This window comes from Camponotus floridanus, unplaced genomic scaffold, assembly GCF_003227725.1.
Source record: "Camponotus floridanus strain SB8 unplaced genomic scaffold, Cflo_v7.5 scaffold97, whole genome shotgun sequence".
NCBI classification, from domain to species: domain Eukaryota; kingdom Metazoa; phylum Arthropoda; class Insecta; order Hymenoptera; family Formicidae; genus Camponotus; species Camponotus floridanus.
In genome coordinates this window covers 746,012-760,948 of record NW_020229868.1, presented here as the reverse complement: position 1 = coordinate 760,948, position 14,937 = coordinate 746,012, and the positions used below count along the sequence as shown (strand labels likewise).

The following is a 14,937-nucleotide window of genomic DNA, read 5'->3' as shown; positions in this document are numbered from 1 at the left end:
CGCTTGCGTTATAAGGAGAACATGATTTGTAAAGAGGTCATCAACGCATCATCGACCTCCTCGCAAAATATATTCTCCTGATAATATAAATATAAGAAACGAATTTTCGAAAATTTTCACGCTTGCGTTATTAGGAGAACATGATTTGTAAAGGTCATCAACGCATCATCGACCTCCTCGCAAAATATATTCTCCTGATAATATAAATATAAGAAACGAATTTTCGAAAATTTTCGCTTGCGTTATTAGGAGAACATGATTTGTAAAGAGGTCATCAACGCATCATCGACCTCCTCGCAAAATATATTCTTCTGATAATATAAATTATAAGAAACGAATTTTCGAAAATTTTCGCGGCTTGCGTTATTAGGAAGAACATGATTTGTAAAGAGGTCATCAACGCATCATCGACCTCCTCGCAAAATATATTTCCTGATAATATAAATTATAAGAAACGAATTTTCGAAAATTTTCGCGCTTGCGTTATTAGGAGAACATGATTTGTAAAGGTCATCAACGCATCATCGACCTCCTCGCAAAATATATTCTCCTGATAATATAAAATATAAGAAACGAATTTTCGAAAATTTTCGCGCTTGCGTTATTAGGAGAACATGATTTGTAAATAGGTCATCAACGCATCATCGACCTCCTCGCAAAATATATTCTCTGATAATATAAATATAAGAAACGAATTTTCGAAAATTTCGCGCTTGACGTTATTAGGAGAACATGATTTGTAAAGAGGTCATCAACGCATAATCGACCTCCTCGCAAAATATATTCTCCTGATAATATAAATTATAAGAAACGAATTTTTAGAAAATTTTCGCGCTTGCGTTATAGGAGAACATGATTTGTAAAGAGGTCATTAACGCATCATCGACCTCCTCGCAAAATATATTCTCCTGATAATATAAATTATAAGAAACGAATTTTCGAAAATTTTCGCGCTTGCGTTATAGGAGAACATGATTTGTAAAGAGGTCATCAACGCATGATCGACCTCCTCGCAAAATATATTCTCCTGATAATATAAATTATTAAGAAACGAATTTTCGAAAATTTTCCGCTTGCGTTATTAGGAGAACATGATTTGTAAATGAGGTCATCAACGCATGATCGACCTCCTCGCAAAATATATTCTCCTGATAATATAAATTATAAGAAACGAATTTTCGAAAATTTTCCGCTTGCGTTATTAGGAGAACATGATTTGTAAAGAGGTCATCAACGCATGATCGACCTCCTCGCAAAATATATTCTCCTGATAAATAAATATAAGAAAACGAATTTTCGAAAATTTTCACGCTTGCGTTATTAGGAGAACATGATTTGTAAAGAGGTCATCAACGCATGATCGACCTCCTCGCAAAATATATTCTCCTGATAATATAAAATTATAAGAAACGAATTTTCGAAAATTTTCGCGCTTTGCGTTATTAGGAGAACATGATTTGTAAAGAGGTCATCAACGCATCATCGACCTCCTCGCAAAATATATTCTCCTGATAATATAAAATAATAAGAAACGAATTTTCGAAAATTTTCACGCTTGCGTTATTAGGAGAACATGATTTGTAAAGAGGTCATCAACGCATCATCGACCTCCTCGCAAAATATATTCTCCTGATAATATAAAATATAAGAAACGAATTTTCGAAAATTTTTCACGCTTGCGTTATTAGGAGAACATGATTTGTAAAGAGGTCATCAACGCATCATCGACCTCCTCGCAAAATATATTCTCCTGATAATATAAAATAATAAGAAACGAATTTTCGAAAATTTTCGCGCTTGCGTTATTAGGAGAACATGATTTGTAAAGAGGTCATCAACGCATCATCGACCTCCTCGCAAAATATATTCTCCTGATAATATAAAATAATAAGAAACGAATTTTCGAAAATTTTCACGCTTGCGTTATTAGGAGAACATGATTTGTAAAGAGGTCATCAACGCATCATCGACCTCCTCGCAAAATATATTCTCCTGATAATATAAAATAATAAGAAACGAATTTTCGAAAATTTTCACGCTTGCGTTATTAGGAGAACATGATTTGTAAAGAGGTCATCAACGCATCATCGACCTCCTCGCAAAATATATTCTCCTGATAATATAAATAATAAGAAACGAATTTTCGAAAATTTTCGCGCTTGCGTTATTAGGAGAACATGATTTGTAAAGAGGTCATCAACGCATCATCGACCTCCTCGCAAAATATATTCTCCTGATAATATAAATTATAAGAAACGAATTTTCGAAATTTTCACGCTTGCGTTATTAGGAGAACATGATTTGTAAAGAGGTCATCAACGCATGATCGACCTCCTCGCAAAATATATTCTCCTGATAATATAATTATAAGAAACGAATTTTCGAAAATTTTCGCGCTTGCGTTATAGGAGAACATGATTTGTAAAGAGGTATCAACGCATGATCGACCTCCTCGCAAAATATATTCTCCTGATAATATAAATTATAAGAAACGAATTTTCGAAAATTTTCACGCTTGCGTTATTAGGAGAACATGATTTGTAATGAGGTCATCAACGCATGATCGACCTCCTCGCAAAATATATTCTCCTGATAATATAAATTATAAGAAACGAATTTTCGAAAATTTTCGCGCTTGCGTTATTAGGAGAACATGATTTGTAAAGAGGTCATCAACGCATGATCGACCTCCTCGCAAAATATATTCTCCTGATAATATAAATTATAAGAAACGAATTTTCGAAAATTTTTACGCTTGCGTTATTAGGAGAACATGATTTGTAAAGAGGTCATCAACGCATGATCGACCTCCTCGCAAAATATATTCTCCTGATAATATAAATTATAAGAAACGAATTTTCGAAAATTTTCGCGCTTGCGTTATTACGAGAACATGATTTGTAAAGAGGTCATCAACGCATGATCGACCTCCTCGCAAAATATATTCTCCTGATAATATAAAATAATAAGAAACGAATTTTCGAAAATTTTCACGCTTGCGTTATTAGGAGAACATGATTTGTAAAGAGGTCATCATCGCATCATCGACCTCCTCGCAAAATATATTCTCCTGATAATATAAAATAATAACAAACGAATTTTCGAAAATTTTCACGCTTGCGTTATTAGGAGAACATGATTTGTAAAGAGGTCATCAACGCATCATCGACCTCCTCGCAAAATATATTCTCCTGATAATATAAAATAATAAGAAACGAATTTTCGAAAATTTTCGCGCTTGCGTTATTAGGAGAACATGATTTGTAAATAGGTCATCAACGCATCATCGACCTCCTCGCAAAATATATTCTCCTGATAATATAAATTATAAGAAACGAATTTTCGAAAATTTTCGCGCTTGCGTTATTAGGAGAACATGATTTGTAAAGAGGTCATCAACGCATGATCGACCTCTTCGCAAAATATATTCTCCTGATAATATAAATTATAAGAAACGAATTTTCGAAAATTTTCGCGCTTGCGTTATTAGGAGAACATGATTTGTAAAGAGGTCATCAACGCATGATCGACCTCCTCGCAAAATATATTCTCCTGATAATATAAATTATAAGAAACGAATTTTCGAAAATTTTCGCGCTTGCGTTATTAGGAGAACATGATTTGTAAAGAGGTCATCAACACATCATCGACCTCCTCGCAAAATATATTCTGTTGATAATATAAATTATAAGAAACGAATTTTCGAAAATTTTCGCGCTTGCGTTATTAGGAGAACATGATTTGTAAAGAGGTCATCAACGCATCATCGACCTCCTCGCAAAATATATTCTCTTGATAATATAAATTATAAGAAACGAATTTTCGAAAATTTTCACGTTTGCGTTATTAGGAGAACATGATTTGTAAAGAGGTCATCAACGCATCATCGACCTCCTCGCAAAATATATTCTCCTGATAATATAAATTATAAGAAACGAATTTTCGAAAATTTTCACGTTTGCGTTATTAGGAGAACATGATTTGTAAAGAGTCATCAACGCATCATCGACCTCTCGCAAATATATTCTCCTGATCATATAAATATAAGAAACGAATTTTCGAATATTTTCACATTTGCGTTATTAGGAGAACATGATTTGTAAAGAGGTCATCAACGCATCATTGACCTCCTCGCACAATATATTCTCCTGATAATATAAATTATGAGAAACGAATTTTCGAAAATTTTCGCGCTTGTGTTATTAGGAGAACATGATTTGTAAAGAGGTCATCAACGCATCATCGACCTCCTTGCAAAATATATTCTCCTGATAATATAAAATAATAAGAAACGAATTTTCGAAAATTTTCACGTTTGCGTTATTAGGAGAACATGATTTGTAAAGAGGTCATCAACGCATCATCGACCTCCTTGCAAAATATATTCTCCTGATAATATAAAATAATAAGAAACGAATTTTCGAAAATTTTCACGTTTGCGTTATTAGGAGAACATGATTTGTAAAGAGGTCATCAACGCATCATCGACCTCCTCGCAAAATATATTCTCCTGATAATATAAAATAATAACAAACGAATTTTCGAAAATTTTCACGCTTGCGTTATTAGGAGAACATGATTTGTAAAGAGATCATCAACGCATCATCGACCTCCTCGCAAAATATATTCTCCTGATAATATAAATTATGAGAAACGAATTTTCGAAAATTTTCGCGCTTGTGTTATTAGGAGAACATGATTTGTAAAGAGATCATCAACGCATCATCGACCTCCTCGCAAAATATATTCTCCTGATAATATAAAATAATAAGAAACGAATTTTCGAAAATTTTCGCGCTTGCGTTATTAGGAGAACATGATTTGTAAAGAGGTCATCAACGCATCATCGACCTCCTCGCAAAATATATTCTCCTGATAATATAAATTATAAGAATCGAATTTTCGAAAATTTTTGCGCTTGCGTTATTAGGAGAACATGATTTGTAAAGAGGTCATCAACGCATCATCGACCTTCTCGCAAAATATATTCTCTTGATAATATAAATTATAAGAAACGAATTTTCGAAAATTTTCACGCTTGCGTTATTAGGAGAACATGATTTGTAAAGAGGTCATCAACGCATCATCGACCTCCTCGCAAAATATATTCTCCTGATAATATAAATTATAAGAAACGAATTTTCGAAAATTTTCACGTTTGCGTTATTAGGAGAACATGATTTGTAAAGAGATCATCAACGCATCATCGACCTCCTCGCACAATATATTCTCCTGATAATATAAATTATAAGAAACGAATCTTCGAAAATTTTCACGCTTGCGTTATTAGGAGAACATGATTTGTAAAGAGGTCATCAACGCATCATCGACCTCCTCGCAAAATATATTCTCCTGATAATATAAATTATAAGAAACGAATTTTCGAAAATTTTCACGTTTGCGTTATTAGGAGAACATGATTTGTAAAGAGGTCATCAACGCATCATCGACCTCCTCGCAAAATATATTCTCCTGATAATATAAATTATAAGAAACGAATTGGTTTGTTTGCTCTTAATGCTCTTTACTTAATTATCATGTTGTTAAATATTTTTCTATATCAAGTGTCACCGTGTGAATGATGGCAAAGCTATGACATGTATAGCCGCTTGCTATACGTCGTCAAGGCCAAACATATGATATTAATTGATAATTCTCTGCCGAAATATTTTGCGTACTATATATACACGCGACATTTTAAATTATAGAAGTATATTTTATTTTAAATTAATTAATTATGAACGATTAATGTATCACGGAACAATCGCGATATATCGCAAACCATCATCATGTTTCGGAGAGCGACCCGTCCGCCGCTTCGCCGCGATCGTAGTATCTATATTTAATTATTTAATCGAACGATTGCATTCTGATTCATCTTTTCGTTCGGTATATATAAGTATTTAATCAATTAATCGAACGATTACATTCGGCTTGCCATTTTACTCGCCGCGTTACAGTGAATATCGCGCGAGATAGGCAGGCAACATGCGCGGCGTCGTGCACGATTTCGACCGTCCGCGCGCAGACGAAAAACAGCGAATTTATATCTCGACTTCCAGACGCGATTTCGTTTTTTTTGCATAAAATTCTACACCATTTCGCGGCACTACCGTTTAAATCTCGTCCCGATCGCCCGAAGAGCGGCTGACTTACAGTGAATATCCGAAATTTGCTTCTTGGACTCACACTTAAATGTAATATTTATACATATAATATAAATATATAATATAAATATATAATATAAATAATAGCAAGGAAAAGAGAGAACATATTAATATTTTTATATAATAAATTATTATTAATTAAATTATTTATATTTTTATTTATATTATTTATATTATCAGAGGGACATATATGTTATCCTCTGAGAACCTTTGTGGACATTTGTTTTGTAATTCATATTTTGTTGTTAATGTTCATAGAGGGAGTATCACTTCCAGGTATAAAGCGAGCCATGACATCTCTCAGTCTCTCTGTGCACGCTCGGTCGGCTTCGGTCAGCTCCAATCAGCGTTGAGCGCATGCGCATCGCATCGCCTCCACGCTGTTGACAGATATGACATTAAGGCACTAAATATATGAGTATTCTATACTCCGCCATTTTTAATCCATCCCCCCACCCATTCATAATCTCACTAACCTATCTACTATAATCTCAGCTTAGCGATGAGGCGAATGACACGAGAAACAAGGAGGGGGAATGGATTAAAAATGGCGGAGTATAGAATACCTGTATATTTAGTGCTCTACTGTTATTACTAGAGAACCTCTAGGAGAGAGAATGGACAACTGATCATGTGACATGTGATCAAGCTTTTTCATGATTGGCTGGCAGAAAATGTATCAATTTTAGCTATTGCGACGCCAATGCAAAATATGATGCAGACAAATAGGTTAATATATGTGTGTCATGTGTGTCCTATTTGTGTGTCATCATATTTTGCATTGGCGTCGCAATAGCTAAAATTGATACATTTTCTGCCAGCCAATCATGAAAAAGCTTGATCAGTTGTCCATTCTCTCTCCTAGAGGTTCTCTAGTTATTACCCAACTCTGCCCATAGGACGCATGCGCGCAATTTGCAAGAGGGCGCATGCGCGCAGTTTGCAAGAGGGCGCCTGCTCCCTCCACTCCTTGTCGCGTGGGACCACGTGACTTTAGCGGAGCAAGCGGCACCGATAGTCCTCGTTTTTTCACGATTGCTTATGATGGATCTCGTGCATTCCGATAGAAACGAGACCCAGATACAAATTCGTTTTGTAACCAAGCAAGAGAGGTAAGAGCTGGAATTTCCTTTTCTTTTCTTTCGTCGCTCTTTATTCGTCGAATTTATATCTTGGTTTGTGAATGTCTTTTCTTCAGATATGCAGTACCGAATTATCCTCTATCAATACACAGTTCGATAGTCGCCAGCGAATTAAACAATATAATAAATGAACTTTTGAAAGGTGAGGAGAAGAGTTTCCGTGTGAAAACTACTCGCTTTAATGTATTTCCAATTGTCTTTACTTCTTTTCAAACGATCCTTAATTATTCATTATTTAATGTGTTTATTATCTAGTATTAAAAGATATATATTGTGCTTTTCCAAACACGTGAACTTAATTATAAAAGTAATTTCATGTATAAATTAATTTTTATACGTCATTTAATTTGAGTTACTTGTAAGAAAATTAATAATTTTTGTAAGCCTTATAATTAGTATCGCCTAAGAACCAAATGCCTGATTGTTTGCAGAGTCGAATGATATCCAAGATGAAGTGGAATTCGATTTCTTGGTTTATTCGCAATTTTTACGCACCTCCCTGGCGGAGCATATCGCAGACAGGGGAATTTTTACAGAAGAGGTGATAGAAGTGGAACATGTAGAGAAGCATCCCTTACCAGAACCAAAGGATTGTTTGATACACGATGACTGGGTATCAGCTGTCGCCGTTTGTGGAAAATGGTTGGGCTTCTCATGATTATAAAATTTTAAAAATTGGAAGATAAAATATCCATATATCTGTATCTTTACTTATTATTAAGATTCTAACATTATCGATTATTCTATTTAGGATCCTAACTGGTACTTACGATAATAAACTGCATATTTGGACATCGAAAGGTAAACATCGTCTTGTGATTCCTGGACATGCATCTCCTGTCAAAGCAGTGGCCTGGATATCTCTCGATAATGATAAAGCTTCCTTTGTCAGGTAGTTTTTCCAAAAATAGTAGTATCAGTTGTGTATTCTTTTTATGAATTTTATATTTATATTTTTTTATACACAAATTGTTAATTATATAACATGCATTAATACAATTTTTTGTGCAAATATCCAAGATGTATAAACAAAAGTTAAGCATATTGCAGAAAATAAGAAGCATTAATAATGATTTTTACAAATTCACGTGTACACAGTGCATCGATGGACCAGACATGCATGATATGGAGTTGGGATATAATTAAGAATTCTGTAGAGTGCGTACATGTTTGCAAAGGACATAAAAGAAGCGTCGAAGCAGTCAGTGTAAACTATAATAAGACGTTAATGGCAACTGGTGCTTGGGATAATATGCTTTTTGTATGGTCAACATGTAAGTATGTAATATAAAAAATTTTTTAAAAATGGAAACATGGTGCAAAGAACTTTCTTGTTTTAAAGAATATTGATTTTAAAGAGATTTGAAAAACATTTATTAAAAAACAGTATAAATAGAGATGTAATAATTTGACAAACAACTATTTATATGAAATTGATAATTAATCTCTCTTTTGCTAATTAAGCTACACAAGAGGAAGATGATAGTGGGGAATCGGCACCAAAGAAGGCAAGATTAGAATACGCTAGTAAAACGAAGGTATGCAAATTAATATATTAAATTAAGATAAAAAAATTTGGTTTAAAATATCATCTTGATCCGGTTATCATACGTCGTTTTGCATCGTCCAGGCTCCAAAATGCGCGATGAAGGGACACAAACAGGCAATCAGCGGGATCGTGTGGTCCGACAAAACAGAAATCATCACTAGTTCGTGGGATCATACGATAAAGATCTGGGATTCGGAATTGGGTGGCATCAAGCATGAGATCCATGGCGATAAGTGTTTCTTCGACATTGACTACTCGCCCTTATCACGTGCTGCGATAACAGGATCGGCCGATCAACATGTGAGGCTGTACGACCCGAGATCTGCAGGTGCTTGAACCTACGACTTGGAACATTGTCAACAATGTCTTTACAAATTCAAGGACATATTGAAAAATTAAAATACTTTCAATATATCAAGTCTTTTAGCTTTTATATTTATAAAATTTTTAATCAATACTGAATCTCTTTGATTAACGTAGAAACTTTATTTTTGAATTTTTCATTTTTCTAACTTTTCATTAATTTTAGTGAATGGGTATTTTAAACTATGTTTATGATTTTAGAGGGTACGATTTTGAAAGCCAAGTTCACCTCTCACACGCAATGGGTGGCGTCGGTACGATGGTCGACCGTGAACGAAAATCACTTCATCTCGGGAGGGTATGATAACGTCGTCAAATTCTGGGATACCAGAAGGTCAGTTACAGATAATAATGAGTGAAATTTACAAAAAAATAATTAATATAAATTAATAATTATATAATTAAATATTGTAAACTTATTGCTTGGAAAAGTTATCTTTAATTTAACGCGTTAATATTCAGATATTAAATTCAATATGAGAAACATGAAAAAATACAGAAATACGAAATTTCTGAATGTAAAAAAATAATAGTCTTGTCTATATATCTAGACTTATACATTAACGTTTACGATCATCTTCCAGCCCTAAGGCACCGCTGTTTGATCTTATGGGACACGAAGACAAGGTCCTCAGCTGCGACTGGTCGAATCCTGAATTGATAACCTCCGGTGGTGCGGATAATACTTTAAGGATATTCAAGTCCAAGCACGAGGCATCGTAATCGTAACCGCGGTACAATACAAGTATTATACAAGCAGAGGCAATGTGTACAATCAATGAAGAAACAATCGAGAAATTGCTCGCAAATAATTTAAGTTTGAGAATTATTAATAATATTAGTGAATAATTTTGAAACGGGGAAAATTAAATTAATCATTAACATGATTAATAAATTGAGTCGTAAAAAAACGATCTCTACCACTTAGCACTCGATTATGTACACAATTTCGTTCAAGAATCTTTGTACTTGTTATGGATTTTTATTGATCTTTTTTTATGCGAAACGAGAGAACTATCGCGAATCAAAATCAAAATATTGATTGTACTCGATCACATCGTTATGTCGTATGTAAAAAATGCGGAAACTGAATCGATACACCAATGCAACGGTAAAAAACGTTACAATTGACTGTAATAAAGGACGTCCATTGATTAAGAACATGTTTCGTGCCTAAATCAGCGCATTTCCCAGTTGCCTCTCTCTCCTCCTCTCTCTTCAAGAAGACTCGTACCGGATAGGTGAAGTAAGAGAGTCGTGTCGCTCGGCATAAATCCCCAAAACAGATCGTTTATTGATCAAAAATAAGGGACGATAATCGTGACGAATTTGGGAAATTCGCTTCCCCGCATCGCGAAGTATTTAATTATTTACCAAACCGTTTCTTCATTACTCGTGTAATTCTAAAAAGACCACCGACTCAAGTGTGCACGCCCCTATAGCAGAGACACACATTTAGGGTGTATGCGTTAATAATACAGGAGCAGCGGAGAGCGTGCACCCTCGCAATAGCGCGCGCATTCTTTTTCTCTCTTTCTTTCTGTACAAGTTCTGTGTCAAGTTGTGTATGTGTGTGTATGCGTGTCTGTGTATGTATTCTGCACACAAGTGTGTGAGTGTGAGTGTGTATGTGTGTGCGCTGTAGTCTCTGTATGTAAAATAGGCAGATGATGGTTCTCTTCGAGTACGCGTTATCTTTCTGCTTTTTCTTTTTTTTTTCTTTCTCTCTCTTTCTCTCCCCCTTTTGAAATTTATGGCATACACCTACGTACACACACGCTCCTTTTCTCTCTCTCTCTCTCTCTCTCTCTCACTTTCGCTCACACATTCTCTCCCGGTCGGTTTTTTTCTGCTCGTCAGCTTTCGCAATATCTCGGTCGCGCGCGATTTTTTCCTCGGTTCCTCTATTTTTTTTTGTCCATTTTTCCCTTTTTTTCTTCTTTTTTTCATTTTGTGTTTGCTTGTTTATTCTCTCCGGAGATTCTATCTAAAAATTCCCACGTTATCTCTTCTCACACAAAGACTAGCGTTTTTTTTTTAAACGATCCAAAATAAACTAAGGGCACTTTTTAGTGGCTTATGCTCCATGTGTCGTCGTCGCGTGTGTCACGTTCCCTCCCCTCCCTCCACCCCTTCCTCTTATGTTCTTCTTCGAGCTTTTTTCAATATTTTTTTTCATTTTTTTTTCTCTTTATTCATGAAAAATCTAATTCTGACTTGTTTCTTGTGTTAAACTTTGTTTTATTACAGCACCTATTCGACTTCCTAAGAGTCTCCCTAGATCTCTTAACTAGCTATGACACAACTTGCCTTAACGTCTAAAAAGATTTTTTTTTTCTTCACATTACATGCTAAAAACGCCTCTCTTCTTCGTCTCTGTCTTAAAAGTACTCTCGAAATTCTACAAATTGATCCTCGCGCGCGCGGATTTAAAAAGGGACCTCGGCGTCCGACGACATCGGTTTTCCTTTCTCTTTCTCCCCCGGGTTCTTCTGCGCTTTCCTCACCTTTCCCTCTCTGGCCAAGACTCTTGGAAAGACGACGCAAAGTAAGCGGTACACACGGGGTACGTGTCTCATCTCTCTCTCGTTTCGTCCTAGTGTATTACATTACGCACACACAAGTCCTCCCGCATCCTTCGTTCCAGGAAGGACGAGCGGAATACAAATGCAAAAAAGAAACCATGGGACAAGGGGGTGGAGGGGCGCGGAGATACATCGGCGGGGGGAGAGAGAGGAGAGAGGTGGCGATGGAGGGGGAGGGGGAGGAAGTGTGGAAGAAGAAACAAAGATCGTCGACTAATTACAACTACGTCGCTTAACAAACACGTGTAAAACAATGACTTAAAAACTTGGAAAACTAAGGACTGTACAAATCGAAGTACAAGACGATGATCTAGTCACCTCGGACCTCGCTTTATATCGCTAATTCACTCGCACTCTAAATTCTCTCGCACGCAACAAACGCACGCATTCCTCTCGCTCTCTTAAGCCGATCTCGACTAAACATTATTTTTACTTAAAAACATCCTACGCCTCTTCGTCTTCTCACGCTCTCGATTTCCACCCTCGTCTTCCTCTCTACAATCAGAGCCTATCGACTACGGTATGTCTAATCTAAAAAAGTGTCTATGCTAAGATTCTAGAGAAAGCTTTACGCTGGAAAGCAGCATCGTCCGCAGCGGCAAGAACCGTCTTCCTGCCCGAGAAAAAAACCCCTGGTCATAGACCGCGGGGGAGCTCGCGAGCTCCTTCGCAAGCAATAGAGCTTCGCGTTAGAAGCAAAGAATCGTACAAGAGGAGGAAAAAAAGAACATTCATATGATTTTTCGCTTCTGACGCCATTCGGTGACAGGGACACCACGAGGGGGACCACGTCGAGGATCGTCTTCGTCGCGCGCCGAATCTCGATCCTCTGGAGTAACATCGAGTCTAGAGTCGCGAGGGGGGAGGAGGAGTGGCGACCTGCTTCTTGCGAAATCCCAGGCGAGCTCCCACGCTCCTATCGTTCAAATTTCAAAAAAGCCCACATCCGGCCAGCCCACGCACCCGACCCGCGGTGCGCAGCAAGCAAATAGTTCCTTACTATTTATACAATTATACAAGTATAGCTCATATATATATATATATATATACTGTATAGAATAATATATATATATTTATCAATTAAAATATGAATAGCCAGTCAGTCTTGACGGGTGCGAGGTGCATAGGCTGAACGGTGCCCCATGCCCGTGTCCCCCCTCCCCTCCACCCTCGCGTCCACGGTATAAAGCGTGGACGGAGGGGTGGCAGGGGGACACGGGGAATGAGAGGCATATATTATTTATTATACATGTGTATTCGTATCCTAACTATCGCTATGTAGCTAAACTATTGTTCTACCTAACTACCGTTGTAAACTTAGCCGATAAAAGATCGCCCCGTTTTTCCTTTTATCTCCTAATTCGAGCGAGTCCTCGCCGCTCACTCGCACGTCTCGCTTATAATCCTAAGGATTTTTTATTCCCTCTCGCCTCAAAGTTCAACGTCTAACTATCTACGCGAGACACGTTGCCGCGCGCGCTCGAAAAAAAAATAGAAAAAAAAAAGGAAAGACGCGTCTTTCCGCGCGTTCTTGCTCTGTACACAATAATTATGCGCTCTCTCTCTCTCGCTCACGATCGCTCTCTCTCTTTCTGTCGCTTCGCCGGCCGCTCTTTTCTCCATCTTCTTTTACGGAATTTCTTCGGCTGCATTCGGGGATGTTGGACGCGCGATAGCGTCCTCGCATCCCCCTTCTAAGGGTCGGCGCTTTAATGCTATTAATGCTGCTCTGTTTACTCACTTTTCTCCCTCTCCTCTCTTTTTTTCGTTTGGTCGGTCACGATAATTACTTTAGTTTTTTTTTTTAGTTGTATACAAGTCTATTTAGTAAAATTCTCAAAATTTACTATTAAAATCACATGTGGATTTTTTTGTCAGTCAATTGGTGACAATCTCGCCTTGTGCAACAAATACACTATACGCACTTGCTAATAGATGCTCCTGTCACTCTCGCTTCCATTTCGGTTTTATATCTCCCCCGCTTTCTCTCTCTCTCTCTCATACACTCTCTCTTTATCTCGCACTCACTCTCTCTCTCTCTCTCTCGCATCCTCCGATTTTTTACTTTTTACTTTAATGCGTGGAGTCAAATCGAGTAATAAGTCTGTCTCTTAAAAAATAGCTCGTACTTCGCCTTTCTACTTCTTCACCTTCTTCTTTTTTTTTTCAATTTATCTCTCTCACTCTCTCGTCATCAAATCGTGATGTACCAAAATAAACTAAATATATTATTTACTTCAAGTCTCAACAGTGTAAAAATCTTTCATACGTTTAGATGACATCAATAATAGTAAATCGTTAATTATAATAATACATCGTCGTTATTGTAATATTATAATAATAACTACACGACTCGGTTTTCTTTCTTTCGTTCATTCGTTCTGTCTCTCTAAAACTCTATCTAACTACCTGTGCTTGCTGCCTTCGCCATCGTCACTTCGACATCATCATTCATTTTCTTGTGTGTCACGCGAATAGCCCGAATAGCTCTCGCATATTTTTTGGTAAAAAGCTTTTCCACATTTTCTCCCTCTCTTTCGCTCTTCCACTCGATCCTCGACTGTCAATTCCAACTCGGACAATGCAAAAATTCTGCCGGCTGCATAAATGACGACGGTATGACGAGCATAGGAGAGGAGGCATTCGCAGGAGAGGGAAAAGAGATGGAGATCTCGTTGGACATGGGTGTAACGTGAGACTAATCAAGACCCGAACGGGCAACGTGATGATCTCTAGTGGATTCAAATAATATAATCATTTTACTTTTGCGAGTTTCCAAAAAATTTTTTTTTTTGGCAAAATATACTTATTTTAGTAAATACAGAGTTATCGCGCAGAGTCGCGCGTAACAACGCTCTCTAAAGTTTTTTTTTCAACCTTCCTAAATCGAAACTTCCTATTTGATTGATCATCCGACGAATATTCTCGCGCGATGTTACTTTACGATTTATTTACAACTATTAATTTTAACATCCGGAAAGATGACAAAATATCGTCTCGATTACTCTCTCTTTCTCTCTCCTCGATCTGTGTTGTGTGTGTTGCGTATACATGAGTGTACGATTGTAAGATCGATGTATCTTTATTTTTGCTTCCCGTCTAATCCCTTTTTTTGTCGACAGTAACGCGCG

The 14,937-nt window shown here is 36.8% G+C and overlaps 1 protein-coding gene across 1 annotated transcript; it reads left to right on the top strand.

Moving 5' to 3' along the window:
* Positions 1-7,130: 7,130 nt before the first annotated feature.
* Positions 7,131-10,386, top strand: LOC105248704 (ribosome biogenesis protein WDR12 homolog). Its single transcript, XM_011253636.3, has 9 exons — positions 7,131-7,279; positions 7,366-7,451; positions 7,741-7,951; positions 8,061-8,201; positions 8,408-8,583; positions 8,774-8,847; positions 8,940-9,186; positions 9,423-9,555; positions 9,806-10,386. Exons 1-9 carry the CDS (start codon positions 7,209-7,211, stop codon positions 9,942-9,944), a joined length of 1,278 nt encoding a protein of 425 aa, XP_011251938.1. The 5' UTR covers positions 7,131-7,208; the 3' UTR covers positions 9,945-10,386.
* Positions 10,387-14,937: the final 4,551 nt, after the last annotated feature.

Bases quoted from the DNA above. Each gene is read 5' to 3' on its own strand.
- LOC105248704 (XM_011253636.3), top strand. From the start codon at position 7,209: ATGATGGATCTCGTGCATTCCGATAGAAACGAGACCCAGATACAAATT. The intron at 7,280-7,365 runs GTAAGAGCTGGA...TCTTTTCTTCAG, and splicing joins TTTGTAACCAAGCAAGAGAG to ATATGCAGTACCGAATTATC. The intron at 8,848-8,939 runs GTATGCAAATTA...TGCATCGTCCAG, and splicing joins AATACGCTAGTAAAACGAAG to GCTCCAAAATGCGCGATGAA.